The sequence below is a fragment of the Plecotus auritus genome (assembly GCF_963455305.1).
Source record: "Plecotus auritus genome assembly, chromosome: 7".
Classification (NCBI taxonomy): Eukaryota; Metazoa; Chordata; class Mammalia; order Chiroptera; family Vespertilionidae; genus Plecotus; species Plecotus auritus.
Genome location: NC_137774.1, coordinates 40836903 through 40861489, shown reverse-complemented (window position 1 = coordinate 40861489; position 24587 = coordinate 40836903). Strand labels below are relative to the sequence as shown.

Sequence of the window (24587 nt, the reverse complement as noted above, 5' to 3'; positions counted from 1 at the left end):
GGAAATTCCTCTCAGCCAGAACTGCTGGGTTTTGAGGAGTGATTTGTTTCTTCCTCTTAGAGGGGGAAAGCCCTTTTCACTGGTACACTGTAACTCCCCATCTGCGAGAACTATCAGGTCTGGACAAGTGCCACTTGCTGCACAGAGTGCCTGAGGACCCCAACATTGGCACTCAGAGGGCTGACTTTCCTGGGAGCCAACGCCACAGTCTGGTATTTTATTTTATTTTTTAATTTTTTTAATTTAATAAATATTGTTCAGAATATTACAATTGTTCCTTTCCCTCCTACCCCCCGCAGCATAGCTCCCCTCCACCTGGTTCCCACCCCACCCTCTGCCCTTACCCCCGCCACTATCCTCATCCATAGGTGTACGATTTTTGTCCAGTCTCTTTCTGCACCCCCCACACCCCTTTCCCCCCGAGAATTGTCAGTCCATTCCCTTTCTATGCCCTTGATTCTATTATATTCACCAGTTTATTCTGTTCCTCAGATTTTTTATTCACTTGATTTTTAGATTCACTTGTTGATAGATATGTATTTGTTGTTCATAATTTTTATCTTTACCTTTTTCTTCTTCCTCTTCTTAAAGAATACCTTTCAGCATTTCATATAATACTGGTTTGGTGGTGATGAACTCCTTTATCTTTTTTTTTTTATCTGTGAAGCTCTTTATCTGCCCTTCAATTCTGAATGATAGCTTTGCTGGGTAGAGTAATCTTGGTTATAGGTTCTTGCTATTCATCACTTTGAATATTTCTTGCCACTCCCATCGGCCTGCATAGTTTCTGTTGAGAAATCAGCTGACAGTCGTATGGGTGCTCCCTTGTAGGTAACTAACTGTTTTTCTCTTGCTGCTTTTAATATTCTCTGTTTGTCTTTTGCTCTTGGCATTTTAATTATGATGTGTCTTGGTGTGGTCCTCTTTGGATTCCTTTTGTTTGGGGTTCTGTGCGCTTCCTGGACTTGTAAGTCTATTTCTTTCACCAGGTGGGGGAAGTTTTCAGTCATTATTTCTTCAAATAGGTTTTCATTATCTTGCTCTCTCTCTTCTTCTGGCACCCCCATAATTCTGATGTTGGTACACTTGAAGTTATCCCAGAGGCTCCTTACACTATCTTCATATTTTTGGATTCTTTTTTCTTTTTGCTTTTCTAGTTGGGTGTTTTTTGCTTCTTTGTATTTCAAATCTTTGACTTGATTCTTGCGATCCTCTTGTCTGCTGTTGGAACTCTGTATATTATTTTTTATTTCAGTCAGTGTATGCTTAATTTCTAGTTGGTCCTTTTTCATATCCTTGAGGGTCTCGCTAAATTTATCTGCCTTTTCTGGGAAATTCTTGAAACACCTTATAACCGTGGTTTTGAACTCTATATCCAGTCATTTGTTTTCCTCCATTTCTTTCATTTGTGATCTGTTTCTTTGTCTCCTCATTTTGGCTGCTTCCCTGAGTTGATAGAGTGGCTTTGTGTGCTAGGTGTCCTATAGGGCCCAGTGGCTCAGCCTCCCCAGTTACCTGAGGTGGACACTCTTGGTGCACCCCTTTGTGGACTGTGTGCACAGCCTTGTTGTAGTTAAGTCTTGATTGTTGTTGGTATCACTGGGAGGAATTGACCTCCAGGCCAGTTGGCGGTAAGGATCAGCTGTGTCTAAGCTGGGAGAACTTCTGTGCTGGACACACCCTTATGAGAGAAGACTTGCAAAAGCCTCTGTGCTCAGCTTGGATGGGGCGGAGTCTCAGGGTGGAGCAGATAGCATTGGCTTCCCGTCAGCCCTGCTCTAAGAGGCCCCTGCGTCTCAGTGTCCTGTGGTAATTGCTGCAAGCACCTCTGCGAGAAAGCTGCCCTCGAGTTTTGCCTGCTGCCAGATAGTCCATTTTCTCCCCGAATGAGTCTGGGTCCCCGGAACTGGAGTTCAGTGCAGTCGGGAGCTTTTGTCTCCCTCCTGCTTGAGAAAGCCAGCCGCGTACTCAGTTGCCCGCCCTCTCCACGCATGTGCCGGGGTACCTCTGCCTTCCGCAGCTCCTCTGAGTCTCAGTGTGCTTTTCTCTTTCCTTTTAGTTGTAGAATTTCCAGTCAGCCAGCCTTCCTGTGGTTCTGGATGATGTCCGTTTTGTCTTTTAGTTGTAGTTTTGAAATTGTTGTGCAAGGCAGCCATTTAGGTGTTTACCTATGCTGCCATCTTCGTTTCTCCCACAGTCTGGTATTTTAAAGGAATGCAGGGTGCTGCCAATATAACTGAAGGGGTAGATTTATTAAATTCTTTAAATCTGTGATTGGTTATCTTCCCCCTTGGCACTTAAAGATCATAAATTGAGTAAGGGTGCATGGTTTCAAAACAAATGTTCCTTTAAAATATCACAGTTACACACATGAGCTGGTATTCTGTGTTTGTTTGTTTGTTTTTGCCAAGAAAAGGAAGCAGAAAGGTTTCATTTCACCTCCCTCCCTCCGTCCCTCTTTCCCTCCCTCCCTTCCTTCCTGTCTGTGCTTACATGTGTATTTGGTGGCAGTGTTATTTAAAAAGAGCCTGATTGCCCAGCTGCTGTGGCTCAGTGGTTGAGTGTTGACCTATGAACCAGGAGGTCACAGTTCAGTTCCCAGTCAGGGCACATGCCCAGGTTGTGGCTCAATCCCCAGTAGGGGGTGTGCAGGAGGCAGTCAGTCAGTGGTTCTCTCTCATCATTGATGTTTCTATCTCTCTCTCCCTCCCTCTCTGAAATCAATAAATATATATATTTAAAAGTTATATAAAAAGAGTCTGATTCTTTTGACTTAAAGTATTGCTTTAGCTACTTTGAGACTAAAAGTGCTGACTAATCAGTTAATTTCTAGGCAGTATTTCAGCCTTTACAATAGATTTGATAAGATAGAGGCATCCAGACCCCTGGGAAAGTGACAGTTCAATAATTGATGTAGTTTTTAGTATTAATTGCTTAGTGGAATTCGTGTGATTTTCTGACTATATGGTTTCTTAAAATTGTAGAATTACTATTTGATAGAACTAGATTATATAATAGCTACATTCTGTGAATTAGTAAAGGTTCCTTTGGATTTAAATTTCTTGGTGTTGGTGAAAAATTTTGCGTATTGTCTTATGGAAATTTGACTTCACAAGTTTTTGTTTTATTGCACTCAATATAATGAAGTAAGAAGCATGAAACTGGTTTAGTGTTTTCCTCTTGATAAGGCAGAATGGTCTAGAGCAATTCATAGTCCCAGGAAGAGTGGTTGGTTAGTGCTGACTTTAGCAGATGCCTTTACAGAGGTTTGAAAGAGAAAGGCAGCCTTGGGTCTAGCAGCAGGCAGTTTTGTGAATTATTAAAGGATTATTAACAACAAAAAAGGTAAACTGTGATCTCATACAACTATAAATTGAACACATCAAACATTTTATGTGTGTCATTAATTAGTGAGGGAACCAATAAGATGTTACAAACAGTTCAAAGATTTCATAAAATACACATAGACCAGTAGGAATGCTGACAGGAATCTACAAATAGATACAAAAATGGTCACTACTCATAAGGAATAGCCAGCTGCATTTCCAGAACACAAGTTTTATATTTGTAGACAGGAATTATTTGCATTACTGTCTTTAGTCTATAATTTACAGAATTGTAAAATAGCCTGGATACCATGAAAGGTGGAGATAACACAAACAGTGTGCTACACAGAACATCTAGGAAGCTTTTTTTTCCATTTTAAAGTCTTTCACAACCTTTTCCTAACAGTCTTCTAAACGGTATCTAATCCCTCTTTCAGCCTCTAAGCCTGCTTGCCTTTGTCAGGCCAGTCAGACATCAGTCATTGTTTTAGAAATGGCTCAGAAAGATGATTGATTGTCCAGTTTTTTGTCTCTTTGAATGAAAGTCACAGTTTTTATAAACTTTTTTATTTCTGTATAATCTCAGAGCAGGGCTGCTAATAAGGTTGAGCCAATTGCATCCTGAGGAAGTTGTGCCTGGCCAGTGGTCTAATACCTAGGGGTTTCTCAGTGGGGTTGAATCTGTCCTGAGGGGAAATCTTTCCCTAATTTCCATGAAATTCTAAGATGAACTAGTTATCCCCTGCCTCAAAGGACATGGTTTGTTTTTGTTGATCTTAGTTCTTAGGATTATAAATAAGTGTCAGTCATCCTAACTTTAGTTTTTCTTTTGCAGGTTTTCTCACAGAGACTGGAAAAACCAGAGCAAGTACTATTTTTTCTACAGCAACTGAATCTGCCCTCCAAGTTACACAGATCAGAATTATGGTAACTCTCCTGTTACCTTCTTTAAGCAATGTTACTACTGTTTTTAAAAATAGGGTTACAGTTCAGAGGTCCATGTCACTGTTTTTCATTGAACATTGAATGATTTTTGTGTCAGGCCTGTAGCAGAGGGCAGGGACACAAAGGTGAATAGATTGTTAAGTCTGTGAATGGTGTGAATATAAGGATTGAGAAAGGTAAGGAATCATTTCTTAGGATGCAGCTTTCTAACTTTTCCAGGACTTAATGTATTTGATTTCTCCTGTTCTTTCATTTGGGGCATGTTTCTTTGTCTCCCCATTTTGGCTGCCTCTCTGTATTTGTTTCTATGTATTAGTTAGATCTGTTATGTCTCCCAGTCTTGGTAGGGTGGCCTTATGTAGTAGGTGTCCTGTGGGGCTCAGTGGAACAGTATCCTTGATCACCTGAGCTAGGTGCTCTAGGAATGTCCCTTGTGTGGATTATGTGAGCCCTCCTGTTGTAGTTGAGTCTTGAGTGCTATTGGTCTGTCTCTGGGTAGGGTTGACCCTCAGGCTGGCTGACTATGAGGATTGACCCCAACCACAGTGTATGAGCTGCTGTGCAGGGGTTGACACCACAAAGTGAAATTTGTCCCAGAAAGGTCTGGTGTCTGCTGAGATCTCCCATTGAGTGTGCCACTAGTGGAGCTAATTGGGTCATGCTCTGATGTGGTCTGAAGCTGCCACTGGGTTTGTTGGTTCTGGGTGTGCCTCTTGGGAGGGACTCTTGTGCAGGTCAATGTCAGACTCTGTCTGTAACTGGCCCTGAGCTACCCATTAGGAGCTACAAAAGATTCTATGGTTTGGTGGTTGCCTCTGCTGGGCCTGGGTGTCGGGGGGAGGGGCCAAGCCATGTACCGAGGCCAGCTTCTATCGGTGTTGAGTTTGGGACAGGTCAGCAAAAGGCCAATGCACCCTGAGACCTGGCTTCCACCTGCCAGGTGCCTGTTAGGCTCAGCCATTGAAAGAGCCTCCAGTGGTACACAAGTTCAATGAAGCAGCTTCAAGTCCCCAGGCAGATTCAGACTTGGCACCAGCACTAGGACTTCAGCCACTCAACAGAAGTCTCAGAGTACCCTAAGGCCAGCCACTCTCTGCTGGGGGCTGTGGACTTCTGTAGTGAGGCAGGGTCTCTGGGAGCCATCAGGTGAGGCCAGTAGAGTCCCTCAGGGTAAAACAGATTTAAGATTTGGCCATGTGGAGGGAGTCCCTGCAGGAACAGTGGCACCGGGTTAGGGTGTTTGGGGGAGTAAATGGCCTTTGCCTTAGAACCACACTACTCAGTCTTTTCCTGTGCATCTCTGACACCCCCTGAAAGACTGCAGTGGCCCCAGGCTACCTGCAGCTAGCTAATTCCTCAGCAGGGCAGGAGCTTGGCAGTGTGGGGCCACAGGGAGGTGGGAGATGGGGGCTAGTAGATCTCCCATGGGGGATGTGGCAGTGTTCAAGCTGGAGGAGGGGAGAAAATGGCCCCAGAGCCACAGGTCTCAGTCTTTCTCTATGTGTCTCTGACCTGAGTCTTCCCAGACCACCTCAGGAGCCTTCCAAGGAAGACTGCAGTGGACGCAGGCTGCCCACAGCTAGCTGATTCCTTGACAGGGTGTGAGCTTGGCGGGGCAGGGCCACAGGGAGTTGGGAAGGTGGGGCCAGTAGATTTCCCTAGGTAAGATGGTGTCTGTGGGCAGTGTGGGAGAAGGACTCAGCACAGGGACAATGGCGGCTGTCCCTCTAGCCCTCTCCCCAAGGCCATACAACTCAATCTCTCCCTGAATAACTCCTGATTGCTCTGAGCAGTCATCCTTTCACTGGATGAGTACCTGAGAATGAAATTTTGTACTCTGGCCCTGTAAGAGGGACCCTGGGTTTCTAGCAGACTCCCTGCTGATTTTCATATCCAGGTGTTATGGAGCTCCTCTTCATGGCTCTGTACTCTGGGCTGGGGAGCCCAGCTTGGGGTTGAGACCCCTTGCTCCTCTGGGGAGATCTTTGCAGCTGAGATATTCCTCCGGATTCTCAACTGCCATGTGTGGGTGCAGGGCCAGTCCTTTTTGAATCTCTGCCCTTCCTACCAGTTGCAATGTAGCATCTTCTCTATGTCCTTAGTTATAAGACTTCTGTTCAGTTAGTCCTCAGTTGGTTATTCAGGTTGATTGTTTTATACTTTAGTTGTAATTCCAATTTTTTTCTAGGATGAGGTAACTTTCACTTACTCTGCTGCCATCTTGGATCTCCTAGGACTTAATGTATTTGAAAGATCATTTTGTTGGTTTGATTTTGTTTGAAGCTATTTGAATTTAACCTTGTTATTTGGAAACAAAACAGCCACAGAACTTTGCCCTTCTGCTGTACTTTATCTAGGTCTCTATTTCCAGGTTCGACGTGGCGGCATTGGTGCCCAGTGTGGGTTGGTGTTTGCCTATAACTCATCTTCTGATAAATTTCATGCAGAAGAACACTTCAAAAGATTTGAAAAATACGACAAATGGAAACTTAAGGAATTCAGGCAATTTGTAAAAAGCAGGTAAGGAACAGAATAAAAATCTAATAAGATTGTATACATTCTCTTATTGGTGAAATATGCTTTCTTGTCCTTATAGAAAATGTGCCACTAATCCACCCTCAGTGGCCATGAGCATTCATTGCTTCTAACAGCATATGTGAAGATGTGTATTTTAATTTGTTCACCCACTCTTAAGTTGGTCCCTTCTGTGACTAGGCACACACATTTTCAAGATGGCTGGATAATAATACACACCTGAATTGTGGGCAGCCTGAGGTCTTCAGTCTTACCTAGCTACTTGGAAATTTACCCATACCCCAACCTCCCTCCTTCTAGTCATGCTTTTATTGGAAATGTTTATTAAGCACGTACTATGTGCTAGGCCTATTGCTAGGCACTGAAGATACTGTAATGAGCAAATTGGTAGTTCCTGCTCTATGGAGCTTCTTGTTTAGCTCAGAAACAGAGGATAAAACTGGTCGTATTACAGTACTATGAATACTAGGTAGGAGAAGGTAGAGTGTTCTGGGAGCACACAGTAGAGCACCTGACCTGGTTAGGGAAGGCTTCCTGGAGGAAATGTTTATGTTAAGAACTAAAGGATGAGTTAGAGTTAATTAGCCACTTGAAGAAGTGAAGGAGAATGTCCTAAGCAAAGAGAAGAGCAGATTTGAGAACTCAGAAGTGAAGTATGGCATATTCAAGGACTGACAGGTCCCATATTGCTGAAGTGCACTGTGAGGTGGAGAATGGTGAGCGATGAAGCTGGAGAGCTAGGAAGAGGCCAGGTCATTAAAGGTCTTTTTGACTCTGTTTCAGGGTTTGGACTTGATCCTTAAAGCAGTGGGAGGGGTGGGTGGGGCAGGGAGTGGATGGCGTGTGCTGCTGAGGGAATCTAAGAGGAACTAGATCAGGTGTGTGTTTTGGAAGTACACACCTGTAGTGTGGATTGGAGGAGAGCAAGCATGGAAGCAGGATGAAATGGAAGAGGCTGTCACTGTCACCTAGAAGGCCAGAGGTGTGGTGGTCTCAACTAGAGCAGCAAGAGCAGCAGTGGAGAGATGTTGTTGTAGGACCTGTTGAGTTACTGAATGTAGAGCAGGAGGGGGAAGAAAGCTTAGGCATCAATGAGTTCTAGGGTCTTGGCTTGGGAAGATGGGAGCATTGGTAGTGTCTTTCTCTGAGAGAGAAAATACCTCGGGGAAAATAGGTTTGTGGGGGAAGGTGGTGAGCTTTGTTTTAGTCCTTTTGAACTAGATATTTTAGGAAGCCTTTGATATATTTGATAGCTAGCTGGTTAAATAGGTTAAGAGCCTGTAAGAGACATTTGTGCTGGAAGTACAAATACGGTAGACATTTAAATGATAATTTTAAACTAATTAGAAGAGGTCATTCTGGAAGTGTGTGGGGGATAGGAAGAGAAGCAACCTTAGGTCAACATGCTGAGAGCCACCAGCATTTAAGGGGCAACAGAGGGAAGGAGACTGAGAAAAACAGCTGGACAAGCAGGAAAGGTAAGCAAGTGTTATCATGAAGCCAGGTTGAGAGAAGTAGAGAGTGGGCAATGGTGCTGAATATTACCCAGGAAGCAATAAGATCAAGTCTAGGAGTGGACCTATTGGATTTAGTTGCAGAGGTCATTGAGCAGTGTTGCCCCCTTGTTACTAGTTACAAGTTAAAAATCATGAAGCTGAACCCCAGGCTTGCTGTTTTTGCTACTATATATCACAGGTAATGGGGTGCTGGAGTTAAAGAAGCCTTTATCATCCAGTACTGTGCTACTAAGCTTTATTTTATTATTTTTTTTTCTGAAAATATTTTTATTTTACTTTCACACTTAATTGATAATCTGGCTTAGTAGGGAATTCTAGGTTGGAAATAATTTTTTTAAATAAATCTTTATTGTTCAGATTATTACAGGTGTTCCTCTTTTTCCCCCCCCAATAGCTCCCCTCCACCTGATTCCCCAGCCCACCCCACCCCATGCCCTTACCCCCCGCCACTGTCTTCATCCATAGGTGTAAGATTTTTGTCCAATCTCTTCCTGCACCCCTCACACCCCCTTCCCCCTGAGAATTGTCACTCCCTTTCTATCTCCCTGATTCTATTATATTCACCAGTCCATTCTGTTCTTCAGATTTTTTATTCACTTGATTTTTAGATTCACTTGTTGGTAGGTATGTATTTGATGTCATTTTGTTGTTCATAATTTTTATCTTTACCTTTTTCTTCTTCTTCCTCTTCTTTTTTTTTAATTTTTATTTTTATTTTAATAAATCTTTATTCAGATTATTACAATTGTTTCTCCTTTTCCCCCCCATAGTTCCCCTCCACCCAGTTCCCACCCCACCTTCTGCCCTTACCCCCCCCCCACTGTCCTCATCCATAGGTGTATGATTTTGTCCAGTCTCTTCATGAACCCCCCATACTTCTTTCCCCCTGAGAATTATCAGTCCACTCCCTTTCTATGCCCCTGATTCTATTATATTCACCAGATTATTCTGTTCCTCAGGTTTTTAATTCACTTGATTTTTAGGTTCACTTGTTGATAGATATGTATTTGTTGTTCATAATTTTTATCTTTACTTTTTTCTTCTTCCTCTTCTTTTTATTTTTTTATTTTTATTTTATTTTTTTTTATTTTTTTTTATTATTATTTTTTTTTATTTAAATAAATCTTTATTCAGATTACAATTATTTCTCCTTTTTTCCCCCATAGCTCCCCTCCACCCATTTCCCACCCCACCTTCTGCCCTTACCTACCCCCCACTGTCCTCATCCATAGGTGTATGATTTTTGTCCAGTCTCTTTATGAACCCCCCCATACCCCTTTCCCCCTGAGAATTATCAGTCCACTCCCTTTCTATGCCCCTGATTCTATTATATTCACCAGATTATTCTGTTCCTCAGGTTTTTAATTCACTTGATTTTTAGGTTCACTTGTTGATAGATATGTATTTGTTGTTCATAATTTTTATCTTTCCTTTTTTCTTCTTCCTCTTTTTTAAGAATACCTTTCAGCATTTCATATAATACTGGTTTGGTGGTGATGAACTCCTTTAGCTTTTTCTTGTCTGTGAAACTCTTTATCTGCCCTTCAATTCTGAATGATAGCTTTGCTGGGTAGAGTAATCTTGGTTGTAGGTTCTTGCTATTCATCACATTGAAAATTTCTTGCCACTCCCGTCTGGCCTGCATAGTTTCTGTTGAAAAGTCAGCTGACAGTCGTATGGGTGCTCCCTTGTAGGTAACTATCTGTTTTTCTCTTGCTGCTTTTAATATTCTCTCTTTGTCTTTTGCTCTTGGCATTTTAATTATGATGTGTCTTGGTGTAGTCCTCTTTGGATTCCTTTTGTTTGGGGTTCTGTGGGCTTCCTGGACTTGTAAGTCTATTTCTTTCACCAGGTGGGGGAAGTTTTCGGTCATTATTTCTTCAAATAGGTTTTCAGTATCTTGCTCTCTCTCTTCTTCTGGCACCCCCATAATTCTGATGTTGGTACGCTTGAAGTTGTCCCAGAGTCTTTTTACATTATCTTCAACTTTTTGGATTTTTTTTTTGCTTTTTGCTTTTTCGGTTGAGTGTTTTTTGCTTCTTTGTAATTCAATTCTTTGACTTGATTTTTGTGTTCCTCTTGTCTGTTTTTGGGTCTCTGTATAATATTTTTTATTTCAGTCAGTGTATGCTTAATTTCTAGTTGGTCCTTTTTCATCTCTTCGAGGGTCTCATTATATTTATCGGCCTTTTCTAGGATATTCTTAAAAAGCCTTATAACCGTGGTTTTGAATTCTATATCCAGTCGTTTGTTTTCCTCCATTTCTTTTGTTTGTGATCTGATTCTTAGATGCCGCATTTTCACTGCTTCCCTGAGTTGGTAGATTTGTGTGCTAGGTTTCCAATTTGGCCCAGTGGGTCTGCCTCCCCAGTTAACCTGAGGTGGACACTCTTGGTGCACACCTTTGTGGACTGTGTGTACAGCCTTGTTGTAATTAAGTCTTTATTGTTGTTGGTATCACTGGGAAGAATTGACCTCCAGGCCTGTTGGCTGTAAAGATCAGCTGTGTCTATGCTGGGAGAAGTCCGGTGCTGGAGACAGCCTTATAGGATTAGGCTTGCCAAATTGCAATAGCCTCTGTGCTCAGCTTGGATGGGGTGGAGTCTCAGTCTTGGCTTCCCGTCAGCCTTGCCCTTGCGCGCACGTGTGTGCCTTCAGTCCTCTGCTTTCCCGGCTCCCGATTCTCCGCCCGAGAGTCCAGACTCCCCCCACAAGAGCGTGGGTCCCCAGGGGCTCACCTGGAACTGGGGTTCACTGCAGTCAGAACTGGGGCTCACTTCAGTCAGAACTGGAGTTCAGTGCCGTCAGTAGCCTCTCACTCCCTTCTGCTAGGGAAAGCCTGTGGCAGCCTCCGCAGCCTTTGTGCGCACTGGCGCGAGCGGACTTTCAGTCCTCCGCCTTCCCCGGCTCCTGAGTCTCCGCCCGAGAGTCCAGACTCCCCCCACAAGAGCGTGGGTCCCCAGGGGCTCGCCTGGAACTGGGGTTCACTGCAGTCAGAACTGGGGCTCACTTCAGTCAGAACTGGAGTTCAGTGCCGTCAGGAGCCTCTCACTCCCTTCCGCTAGGGAAAGCCTGTGGCAGCCTCCGCAGCCTTTGTGCGCACTGGCGCGAGCAGACTTTCAGTCCTCCGCCTTCCCCGGCTCCTGAGTCTCCGCCCGAGAGTCCAGACTCCCCCCACAAGAGCGTGGGTCCCCAGGGGCTCGCCTGGAACTGGGGTTCACTGCAGTCAGAACTGGGGCTCACTTCAGTCAGAACTGGAGTTCAGTGCCGTCAGGAGCCTCTCACTCCCTTCCGCTAGGGAAAGTCTGTGGCAGCCTCCGCAGCCTTTGTGCGCACTGGCGCGAGCAGACTTTCAGTCCTCCGCCTTCCCCGGCTCCCGAGTCTCCGCCTGAGAGTCCAGACTCCCCCCACAAGAGCGTGGGTCCCCAGGGGCTCGCCCGGAACAGGTGTTCAGTGCAGTCAGAACTGGGGTTCTGTGCGGTCGGGGGCTCCCTTCCCCCTTCCGCCAGAGAAAGTCAGCCAGGCTCTCAGCCGCCCTTCCTCTCTGCGCGCACAAAGACCCTTTGCCGTACCTCCAATTCTCTGTGAGCTTTTCTCTATCCTTCTAGTTGTAGAATTTTCACTCAGTCAGCTTTCCTGCGGTTCTGGATGGTGTCCGTTCTGTCTTTTAGTTGTAGTTTTGAAATTGTTGTGCGAGGCAGCAGTTTAGGTGTTTACCTATGCCGCCATCTTGGTTTCTCTCTCTTCTTCCTCTTCTTTAAGAATACCTTTCAGCATTTCATATAATACTGGTTTGGTGGTGATGAACTCCTTCAGCTTTTTCTTATCTGTGAAGCTCTTTATCTGCCCTTCAATTCTGAATGATAGCTTTGCTGGGTAGAGTTATCTTGGTTGTAGGTTCTTGCTATTCATCACATTGAAAATTTCTTGCCACTCCCGTCTGGCCTGCATAGTTTCTGTTGAGAAATCAGCTGACAGTCGTATGGGTGCTCCCTTGTAGGTAACTAACTGTTTTTCTCTTGCCGCTTTTAATATTCTCTGTTTGTCTTTTGCTCTTGGCATTTTAATTATGATGTGTCTTGGTGTGGTCCTCTTTGGATTCCTTTTGTTTGGGGTTCTGTGCGCTTCCTGGACTTGTAAGTCTATTTCTTTCACCAGGTGGGGGAAGTTTTCAGTCATTATTTCTTCAAATAGGTTTTCAGTATCTTGCTCTTTCTCTTCTTCTGGCACCCCCATAATTCTGATGTTGGTACGCTTGAAGTTGTCCCAGAGTCTTCTTACACTATCTTCAACTTTTTGGATTTTTTTTTTTTGCTTTTTGCTTTTTCGGTTGAGTGTTTTTTGCTTCTTTGTATTTCAATTCTTTGACTTGATTTTTGTGTTCCTCTAGTCTGTTTTTGGGTCTCTGTATAATATTTTTTATTTCAGTCAGTGTATGCTTAATTTCTAGTTGGTCCTTTTTCATATCTTCGAGGGTCTCGTTATATTTATCGGCCTTTTCTAGGATATTCTTGAAAAGCCTTATAACCGTGGTTTTGAATTCTATATCCAGTCGTTTGTTTTCCTCCATTTCTTTCGTTTGTGATCTGTTTCTTTGACGCCGCATTTTCACTGCTTCCCTGAGTTGGTAGGGTAAATTTGTGTGCTAGGTTTCCTATATGGCCCAGTGGGTCGGCCTCCACAGTTACCTGAGGTGGACACTCTTGGTGCACCCCTTTGTGGACTGTGTGTACAGCCTTGTTGTAGTTAAGTCTTGATTGTTGTTGGTATCACTGGGAGGAATTGACCTCCAGGCCAGTTGGCGGTAAGGATCAGCTGTGTCTATGCTGGGAGAAGTTCGGTGCTGGAGACAGCCTTATAGGATTAGACTTGCCAAATTGCAATAGCCTCTGTGCTCAGCTTGGATGGGGTGGAGTCTCAGTCTTGGCTTCCCGTCAGCCTTGCCCTTGTGCGCACGTGTGCGCCTTCAGACCTCTGCCTTCCCTGGCTCCCGAGTCTCCGCCCGAGAGTCCAGGCTCCCCCCACAAGAGCGTGGGTCCCCAGGGGCTCGCCTGGAACTGGGGTTCACTGCAGTCAGAACTGGGGCTCAGTGCAGTCAGGATCCTCTGACTCCCTTCCACTAGGGAAAGCCTGTGGCAACCTCCGCAGCCTTGTGCGCACTGGCACGCGCGCGTCTTCAGACTTCTGCCTTCCCCAGCTCCCGAGTCTCCGCCCGAGAGTCCAGACTCCCCCCGTAAGAGTGTGGGTCCCCAGGGGCTCGCCTGGAACTGGGGTTCAGTGCAGTCAGAACTGGGTTCAGTGCGGTCAGGGGCTTCCTTCCCCCTTCTGCCAGAGAAAGTCAGCCAGTCTCTCAGCCACCCTTCCTCTCTGCGCGCACAAAGACCCTTTGCCGTACCTCCAATTCTCTGTGAGTTTTTCTCTTTCCTTCTAGTTGTAGAATTTTCACTCAGCCAGCTTTCCTGTGGTTCTGGATGGTGTCCGTTCTGTCTTTTAGTTGTAGTTTTGAAATTGTTGTGCGAGGCAGCAGTTTAGGTGCTTACCTATGCCGCCATCTTGGTTTCTCCTCTCTTCCTCCTCTTAAAGAATACCCTTCAGCATTTCATATAATCCTGGTTTGATGGTGATGAACTCCTTTAGCTTTTTCTTGTCTGTGAAGCTCTTTATCTGACCTTCAACTCTGAATGATAGCTTTGCTGGGTAGAGTAACCTTGGTTGTAGGTTCTTGCTGTTCATCACTTTGAATATTTCTTGCCACTCCCTTCTGGCCTGCATAGTTTCTGTTGAGAAATCAGCTGATAGTCGTATGGGTACTCCCTTGTAGGTAACTAACCATTTTTCTCTTGCTGCTTTTTTTTTTTTATATATATATATTTTATTGATATTTTACAGAGAGGAAGGGAGAGGGATAGAGAGCTAGAAACATCAATGAGAGAGAAACATCCATCAGCTGCCTCCTGCACACCTCCCACTGGGGATGTGCCCGCAACCGAGGCACATGTCCCCGACCGGACTCGAACCCGGGACCCTTAAGTCCGCAGGCTGACGCTCTATCCACTGAGCCAAACCGGTTTTGGCACTTGCTGCTTTTAATATTCTCTCTTTGTTTTTTGCCCTTGGCATTTTAATTATGATATGTCTTGGTGTGGTCCTCTTTGGATTCCTCTTGATGGGGTTTTGTGCACTTCCTGGACTTGTAAGTCTATTTCTTTCACTAGGTAGGGAAAGTTTTCTGTCATTATTTCTTCTAATAGGTTTTCAATATTTTGCTTTCTTTCTTCTTCTGTCACCCCAAAAATTTGGATGTTGGTACGCTTAAAGTTGTCCCAGAGGCTCCTTACACTATCTTCATATTTTTGAATTCTTTTTTGTTTTTGTTTTTCTGGTTGGGTGTTTTTTGTTTCCTCATATTTCAGATCTTTGGTTTGATTCTTGGGGTCCTTTGATCTACAGTTGAATTTCTGTAAATTCTTTATTTCAGACAGTGTATGCTTAATTTCTGACTGGTCCTTTTCCATTTTTTTGGCATTCTCATTAAGATCCTTAAAGGTCTCACTAAGTTCCTCAGTGGTTTTTAGAAGATTCTTGAGTAACCTTATAAATGTGGTTCTGAACTCTATATGTCGTCCAGTAGTTTGCTTTCCTCCATTTCTTTCATTTGTGACATGTTTCTTTGTCTCCGCATTTTGGCTGCTTCCCTGTGTTGATGGAGTGGCTTTGTGTGGTAGGTGACCTATAGGGTCCAGTAGCTCAGCCTCCCCAATCACCTGAGGAGGATGCTCTTGGTACACCCCCTTGTGGGCTGAGTGCAAAGTCTTGGTGTAGTTAAGCCTTGATTGCTGTTGGTACACTGGGAGGAATTGACCTCCGGGCCAATTGGCTGTGAGGACCTGCTGTGTCTATAATGGAAGAACTGCTGTGCTGGAGACACGCTTATGGTGCAGGACTTGTTTCAGTGGGGCTTTAGTGCTCACTGAGTCTGCCTCTTGAATGTGTCACTTATGGATGTGAGGAGTTGAAATCTGGTGTCTCACACTTACCACTAGGTACACTGGCTTCTGGATCTCCAATGGGGTGCAGGTCAGCTACTGTCTGAGGCCACCCAGCAGGAGCTACAGCGAGAACTACAGTTTTCTTCTCTTTGCTTGGGGTTTGGAGGTTTTGGAGCTGTCTGACCTGGGCTGCAAGTTTGCTACGTTAAGCTGCGATAGGGCAGGCCATTCATATGCTAAAGCTGCTACTTGGAGCTTGGATGGGTTTGTAGATTGTGCAGGGCGGGGTCTCAGGGTGTCACTAGGCTAGGGCGTGGCAAACAGCTATGGCTGCCAGTTAGCTGGCTCTGTGTCTCCAACCACGTCCCAGCGTCTTGCGCCCCAGTGCAGTAAACAATTATTCCTGAGCGCAGCCCTGCAAGCAAGCCACTCTCCCTTTCCAACCTGATGGCAGACAGTCCAGCTTTTCCCTGTAGGAGTTTGGGTCCCCCGCGTCTCCCCAGAAACTGGAGTTCGGAGTAATCGGGAGCTTGTCTCCCTTCGGGTTGAAAAAAGCAGCGCTCCCAGTCGCCCGCCGCCAGCCCGATATGCGCGCCTCCATACCTCAGCTTTTCAACGCTTGTGCGCGTCTCACTGCTCTTTTCTCTTTCCTTCTAGTTGTAGAACTTCCACTCAGCCAGCTTTCCCGTGGTTCTGGGTGATAGACGTTTTGTCTTTTAGTTGTAGTTTTGAAATTGTTGTGCGAGGCAGCAGTTGAAGTGTTTACCTACGCCGCCATATTGGATCCTCTCGCTACTAAGCTTTAATGTACAGATGAATCACCAAGAATTATGTGAAAATGTGGGTTCTGAGTCAATAGTTCTGGGTGGGGCCTGATACTTTCATTTCTGACAAGCTCCCAGGTAACTTCTGATGCTCCCCATCCACAGACAACTTTCTGAATAGCAAGAATTTGGAAAAACTCCCTCTCTTTGCTGTATTTCCTTTGGTAACATCCCTAAAAATGGTCATTCAGCCTCTAGAATACTCTTTTTTAAAAAATATTTTTTTTATTGATTTCAGAGAGAAAGGGAGAGGGAGAGAGAGATAGAAATATCAATGATGAGAGAAAATCATTGATCGGCTGCTTCCTGCATGCCCCCTACTGGGGATCGAGCCTGCAACCCAGGCATGTGCCCTTGACCGGAATCAAACCTGGGACCTTTCAGTCTGCAGGCTGATGCTCTATCCACTGAGCCAAACCAGCTAGGGCAGAATACTCTTAATGATAGAGAATTCACTACACTACAGTAATTGGAATATGTTAGTTGAAATATACTTTTGTAACGTCAATTCAGTGGTCTTAATTCAGCCCTCTTAATGAAAATGATCAAATTTTTCTCACTCCTAAAATCTCCCTATATGTCTCTTTTTTTTTTAAAGATGCTTTTCTTTTAGAATAGTATAGTTGTTTTTAAGTAGCCAGTCCCTCTCTTGGGACATATTAAACTAGGTCTTTTTTCCTTAACCTGCTTGTCAAACAAGATCTTTCACTTCTTATATAGGATGACTTATTTTAACCTCAATGTAGGCCTGTTTGCTACTCCCTTGCTGATTTTACCTCTGGGTTCAGCCTGAACTACTCTGGAATCCTGATTTGGTTGGCCTACATATTATCAGTGACTTTCCAGTTTGGAAGTCAAAACGTTAATGTACATGCATCTGTTTTTTCACTTTTTTTTGTGAGTGTGTCCCTCTGTCCAGAAAAGGGTCAGTCAGCTCCAAGACCAGCTGTTCGGTTGCTGTGTACACTTAACTACTAATACTCAGCTTGCTTCTCTCCACCTTGCCTGCTGTGTGGTGTAGTGAAAAAGGTTGCTTCTCTCTGTTCTTTGACACCCTGCCACCTCTCTGTATCTCAAAGATTTCCTTGAGCCTCCCAAAGAGTAAATTAAAAAATCCTCAAACACATAATATTGATGAAACAGGATTTTGGGCTAAGACAAAATACCAGTTGTCCCATTAGTTTTAGGACTAACTATATTGTGAAAGGTTTATGCTAAGAAGGATTTATGTTAAAGAGAGAACATTTTTTTCTCTCTGTTACAGAACCTACTCTGGATCCTTTGTGTTTTCCCTCTTGCTATAAATCCTTTGCTTGCTTCTCCTGTCCATAAAGGATATTCATGCAATGCTAGCTTGTTAGCTGTATCACAGACTACGTAGTCTAAAGTTAGAACTATTATTTGAAAAGACTGCCTTTTCTTTGTCTTATTTAATTCCTGAAAGGAGTACCATTCAAGTGTCTGGTTTTTATTTTATTTTTAAAATATATTTTTATTGATTTTAGAGAGGAAGAAAGAGGGAGAGAGAGAAACATCAGTGGTGAGAGAGAATCATTGATTGGCTGCCTCCTGCATACCCCCAATTGGGGATCAAGCCCGAAACCCGGGCATATGCCCTGACCAGGAATTGAACCATGACCTCCTGGTTCATACGTCGATGCTCAACCACTAAGCCAGGCTGTCTGGTTTTTAAAAAGAAGTGGCACACAATTGTGCTTCTTCAGCCTCCAGGCTGCACTGCTTTCCTGGAAGGACTTCTTAAGGACAGGAGAAAATGCTGAGGCTTCTGCAGGCTGAAGTTTTCCATTTTTGGAGCTCGAGGACCTGGAGGCTGCCCAGCTTTTACCTTTCAGTTGTTGAAAGTGGCCCAAGCCTCAGGCTGCTCAGACATACATTAGCCAGGGAAACAAAACTGAACCTGCCTCCCATTTGGTTCTTTCCAGAAACACACACCAGCTGTTGCATTGTACCTTACTCCCAAGTAGCTCATCTAAGATGCCTTGACTTCATGTCTCATTCTTCAGATAAACCAGTTATCTAGGGAAGCAAACTTTCTTTTTAGTTCTCAGATTACATTTGGGACTGATAATAATTCCCATTTCACGGATGAGAAGGTTTGAGAAATGGGGAGGAAATTACCACAAACTATCTTATATGTTAATTGACAGGCCATATGTACAAGTTAAATGACACTTACATGGTGTCTTATTCATTGGACCCTTGAGAGGTTTAGGAATACGAAAATGTTTGTGATTGCCCTGTGTTTATAGGATCGGTTGCTCATCTGATGATCTTGGAGAGGATGATCCTATTGGCTGGTTTGAGCTGGAAGAAGAGTGGGATGAAGCAGAGATCAAGCTGCAGCAGTGTAGAGTTGCCAGAGTAAGCATTATTGAGTTGCAGCCTTCATGTATTGGCCCACTCCCCTCCTTTTATTCTGTAAGTATTTATCGAGTGGTTATTGTGTATCAGCCATGTGCCAGCACTGGAACCCATAAGGTGATTCAGACATGATTATGACCCTCAAGGGGTTTATAGTCTAGTGGAAGGCACAGATGTATGTGACACTGTGATATGGGCTGATATACAGGGGGCTCTTGCAGCCCAGAAGAAAAATATCTTACCTAGCCTGGAGTTCACTAAGGAAAGCTTCCCAGGAAAGGTGATGTGATGCTAACTATGGAAAGTTGATTAAGCCAGCATCTTCAGCCAGGATAAGTTGTGCGGAGAAGGGCATCTCAGGCTGCGAGAATGGCAAGTGCACAGGCATAAATGCAAGAGAGATATGTTTCCATAGCTAGGAAATTATCTGGCTACTTAATTTTTTAACCTCTAGTGTAAGTCTTAGTAAGAAGTTTAAATAGAGAAATAAGAACTATCTTTGGGGTTTACACATAGTAAATGCTCAGTAAATATTTATGCAGTTGAGGAGTGGATTCTGAAAGGCCCCCAACCAAGGAGCTTTCACTGTAAGAAGCAGATAGTTTGCACAGAAGTTGGGTTTTGAAAATGGCTTTAGCTTTGGGCAGACAAGGCTGTGTCCTGGGCTCCCAGCACATGGGTTGCATATATCCGCTGGGAGTTTGAGATGCTTCTTCATTGGCATTCATGGACTGTTTTTGCCATATATCTGATTTCTATTCAAAATGACGGTGCCACAGAGCAAACATACGTCTCTTATTCATCCTGTCTTAATCCTGTTTTTGAAGAGGAGTAATGACATTTCTCTTATTATGATCTTTCCCAAACCAGATTTCATTCAGCATTTGTATTGTGTGGTTCCACACCCCCCTTCCCCCCCCCCCCCGCTATTTGTTATAGATGCGTTCCCAATGCTAGGCATACTGGTACCTCATAAATTGTTAAAGTCATAGGAGCACCTTCCAAAGAAGGTTCTTATCTCCCTTTCATCAATATTCAGGGCTCTTGAGTCCCTTGCCTGAAATCTCTCTTGTCCTTTCTAGTACTTGATGGTGAAGTTCCTCTGCACCCGTCAGGAGTCAGCTGAGCGCTTGGGAGTACAAGGCTTGAGCATCAGTGGCTACCTCCGGCCTGCGAGAGCAGAAGCAGAACAGAGTGCCATCTGTGCTCACTGCAGAAAGGACATGGAGGAGAGTGTCTGCGGGGCCTCACTGCTCCTTAGGACCCTTCAGTTCATCCAGCAGCTTGCCCATGACCTGGTAGTGTTTCCTCAGTTGTTAGACTTCACTCCTTTGGGAAAATAACGACAGTGTCAGGGAAATGAACACCAGTCAGTGGAACCTGGCCATACTGGAGCCATGCAGTATCAAAGAGTGGGGAGGCATCATGCTGTGATGACATTGGAAGGCCAAGGGGAGTGAGGTACTGGGCATTGAGGGCATCAGTCAGTGAAACACTAAGTGGCTTATGGCCATCATTGTGAGGGTTCCTAGACTAGACATACAAACAGAGCTTAAAGATCCCCAGCTATGGTTGCCAATGGCAGACTGGGGAGTCGAAGCAAGTTTATGGGATTTATGTCTTCTTTAAGGACAATTATTTCTGAAGTGTAGGTAAATTCTATTTGTTTATTAAAAGTACCAAAATAACGTCAGAATTTGAAATCATTGTGTTTTTCATACTGACTTCTACAGTCACTAATAAAAACACAATAACTCACTCAAAGGTTAATTCTTATAGCCACCACCATAGAGAACATGGTTTGTCTCAGGAATTCAGTGGTGTGCTCTTGTGTGGTGTGCAATAGTGTCCACTCTTTTTAATATGTTTTTGTTGATTTTAGAAAGAGAGGAAGGGAGAAGGATAGAGAGATAGAAACATCAATTTGGCTGCCTCCTGCACGTCCCCCATTGGGGATTGAGCCTACAACCCAGGCATGTACCTTGACTGGGAATTAATCTGGCAACCTCTTGGTTCATGGGTTCATACTCAACCACTGAGCCATATCAACTGGGCAGCAGTGTTCACTCTTGACCTTTATTCTGCTTCAGGGCGCTGTTCAGAGGCTGGTAACTCAATTTATATGGTTTGTTTGGTCTTTGTTATTCAAGCTCTCTTATCACAGCAGGAAATAGCAAATGAGAGAGAGATGCTGAGAAATAGCAGGAGCATTTATAGCAGAATTGGTCTTTTAGCCTACATTCAGGGAAGGGTCAAAATATACTATAATGTGGTCCTGGACAGGAATCATCATCCGGTGAAGACTCATTTATGTTTCAGGTGTGGTGTTGATGAAGTCAGGGAGCCTCCATGGTTGTGTATGTGTGTGTGATATATATACATATGTACATATACATACCACATACATGTACATATTTTAGAAAGTTTCACACCAAAAAAAAGTTGTTCATAGACTTTTTAGTAGTAAAGAGTAAGCATTCATTATATGGGAATTTTATCCTTGTGGCTACCTCATCCCTTAACAGTGAGAAGTAAATGAGCCATTATGGTCTTTCTCCATATGCATTTTTAATTTTATTTTTTTTCTGGTCTTTAGGTGCAGCAGAAGGAAAGTGGCCTAAAATATAAGTCTTTTCTGGACTTCGCGGGTCTTGATTTGGAGATCTTCTGGAATTTTTACAGTAAATTAAAGCAAAAGTAGGTCAGAATTTGTGATAAGGTGATAATCATATAAAAACATACTGCAGACACTGAGTTTTGCTATTCTAAATGGACAATTTTTTCCTTCTAAGTTTTTGTTACTTCCCACCAGTTTATTGTTCTGATTTTAAAGATTTGGTTATTATGGAAAATAACACCTACATATAGAAATAACAGAAAAGTAATATTATATAGAAATTACACATTTTTATAAATCACTTGTGAATTAGGCAGTATTTTCCAAACATTTTCTCATTTGATTATCATTATAACCTTGTGGGATGAGCAGCTTAAGTATTATAACAGTACCCTCATCTTATAGATGAGGAAACAGGATGAAAAATTGCATTTCCTGGCCCCACTGTGGGCAGTCAAGTGGGGTCTGTATTTGCAGACTCTACATAGTATAGTGTTCTTTCCATTCCACCTTTATTCCTCTGGGTTGGCATTGTTTTTACTGAGTCTGATGTCTAGAGGAGAGCTCTTTGTGGACTGTTTGGCTGGTGGGGTGGGGGGATAAAAGCAACTTGCCTTTTTGCTCTCTGATGTATTTTATCTTTCTGCAGCCCGAGGGAAGAATGCATCTGTGCCCAAACCCTGCTTTTGCAGCTCCTCCAGAGCTGCTTCTTGGTGCTGCAGAGAGACTCTGCGGCTGCCTCTGAGGACGCAAAGGCTCCCCGCCAGAGCCCCCGGGCAGTGGAGGCCGCCAAGGAGCTCTATACACACTTATGTGATGGTAGGATTGGGGTTTTCTTTAATGTGATCCTGTGCTGGTCTTGCTGTGGAGAACGGGGTCCTCTGATCATGCAAGCCCAGGAAAGGGATTGCTTTGTTGGAAAATGAGTTTCCTTTGATCCTCTTTTGAATCTTATTTTGGTTCAGTATTTATTCCCTCATCAATAACTTCCTCCTGGTTGCTGATATACAGTTGTCTGATATTGAGAGAAATTATTGTCACACTTTTCAGTCTTTACTGGGATGAGTTTGATAGATTGAGGGAGATATTATAATGATAAATTGAAAATAAAACACATGTGACTAACTGAAGTTATTTTTAAGTCTTTGCCAAGTTGTGTCTCAAAAGGACAGGGAAATAATGAAATTAAAACTGATCTGTATAGTCTTTACTTTAGTTAAATGTAAACAAACAAACAAACAAAAAATAATTTCCTTACATTGCCTAGCATGTACAGAAATATTTCTTTGCTCTGATATTAACTGCAAAATGGAGAGTAATGAGTTTATAGGCTAGTTAATGCAGATATAGATATAGTAATGAATAGATGGAATAAATTAAAGCTGATTCCATTGTTCATTTTTGTCAGTGGTGGATAGGGTGGATGGAGACTCTGTGCCCATGGAAATATTGAAACAAGAAGTCAGGAATACCCTTCTCAGTGGAGCTGCCATCTTCTTTCCTGATCGACAGACCCAGCGGAACCATCTCTTCACCATGATGGTACATATTTACGTTAAAAGTGTGGATTATATTCCTGATAAAAATGATGTAATAGAAGGCCTAGCCAGTGCTGTAGAAACGGGAAAAGAAATTTTTAAAATAACAATTGAAAAAAATAAAGCCAATAATAATTATTTATAAATGATATGGTTATAGATTATTATTTTTTTAAACATATTTTATTGATATTTGACAGAGAGGAAGGGAGAGGGATAGAGAGCTAGAAACATCGATGAGAGAGAAACATCGATCAGCTGCCTCCTGCACACCCCCCACTGGGGATGTGCCCGCAACCCAGGTACATGCCCTTGACCGGAATCGAACCCGGGACCCCTCAGTCCGCAGGCTGACGCTCTATCCACTGAGCCAAACCGGTTTTGGCTATAGATTATTTTTTATTGCCTGTGTAGACAAGCATCTAATAGAATTACTGGTAAGAGTTTGATATAGAAAATTAGAGACAGCATTTTGAAAAGGCATTTCTATATGCAACAGCTAATTAACAAATGTAATAAAAGTGCTCTGTGGGATGCATAAAAGCCTATAGAAATAAAGGACAGAATAGAAGCGTAAAATGTGCTTTCTGATGCTAAGGTCTTCAGTCCAGTTGGGAACACCTGCCACAAGGAAAAACCAACCCCATATGCATTAGGAGTAGAAGAGAATTGTGTTGAGGCTAAATGACTGAGAACGGTTTCTGAGAGGAGGAAGAATCTCTGGTTGTATTTCACTGTCTGCAAAGTCTGCATATCAGCTTGAGGCACCGGTTTTCACATTTTGAGTTATAACCTTCAGCATCCCTGATCTGACCCACTGGACTGTGGACAAAGCTCAGTCCTACTTGTTTACTAGAAGCATTTACCAGGCAGCTAAGCAAATTATTATTATTATTATTTTTTGCTGGCATGTGTCCCACGGAGAAAAATAGAACGAGTACATATGACCTCTTGAATGTCATTGCTATTAGCAGAGCAGCCCAGTCACTTTCTCTCTGCCCATCCCTCTGACAGCAGTGGTAAGGGTTACATTTTCCCTTCTCTTTCTGCTGAATTAAATAGCACTGCTGTCATCTGCGGCCATATCATATTTCTCCCACCCTCCTGTGCCAGTCAGGGCCCTGGGTCTTAAATCCCCCTCAGTTTCTTACATAGCAGTAGGTGTTCAATACATTTCTTGAATTAAGAAAAAATAGTGCTCCCACTGTAGCCTAGTAGCCCCATCAGGAGGTGTGATTTATATAACTGTCACCATAGGCTGTTCTGGCTTATATAGAAAAAGCTTAGATCCTATTTAAAAAACAAACAGAAAGTTCACAAGAAATTCTCCCTGTCCCTGCTCTTTCCTCTTGCTATGGCATGCCCAGGGATGAAAAGTACTGGTGTACATCTTTTGGAAGTCATCTTCTTAAACATTTGCAACAAGCTTTCCTGCAGGAAGCCTTGATGATAACTTTAGCAGTGAACAAAAAGTAAATTGCCATCTTCTGTTTAGATGGGTGGTTCTGCTCCCTCTTAGCTCTAGGCCAGGTCTTAGTTGGGCACCATGAGGTAGTCTGCTGACCCCGGCTTTCCTCATGCTTGGGAACAGAGGGCAGGGGCATTCATGCTGGTCTAGGTCATTGGAATGTCATGGAATAGATTTTCTGAATGTGCGGTTTCTTGTTTTCTAGAAAAATGTCACTGAGCAGGAACATAAGCAATCCCTGCAGCTCACTTTCCGCTCACTGTGCACGTATTTTAGGTAAGTTTGTAATTCTTTTCAATTGTCCAATATTTCAAATCTTTGCAAAGTTGTTTTCTTTAGCTATCCCTTCCTTTCATGTGCTTTTGGAGTAACCAGCTATTTCCCTCTGCTCAGCCAAGTTTCTAGGTGATATACCACTTGTTGCAGGAGTGACTAAAGTAGTGGGA

At 43.5% G+C, this 24587-nt stretch overlaps 1 protein-coding gene across 3 annotated transcripts in view; it reads left to right on the top strand.

The window, feature by feature from the left end:
* ZZEF1 (zinc finger ZZ-type and EF-hand domain containing 1) overlaps positions 1-24587 on the top strand; it is a 121581-nt gene that overhangs the window by 33598 nt on the left and 63396 nt on the right. For all 3 annotated transcript variants that reach the window (XM_080681360.1, XM_080681359.1, XM_080681358.1), the window contains exons 10-17: positions 4162-4253; positions 6643-6791; positions 18407-18518; positions 19601-19816; positions 21115-21215; positions 21785-21954; positions 22544-22677; positions 24347-24417. In XM_080681360.1, the coding sequence (XP_080537486.1) occupies positions 4162-4253; positions 6643-6791; positions 18407-18518; positions 19601-19816; positions 21115-21215; positions 21785-21954; positions 22544-22677; positions 24347-24417 (1045 nt within the window). The remainder of the gene's footprint in view (positions 1-4161; positions 4254-6642; positions 6792-18406; positions 18519-19600; positions 19817-21114; positions 21216-21784; positions 21955-22543; positions 22678-24346; positions 24418-24587) is intronic.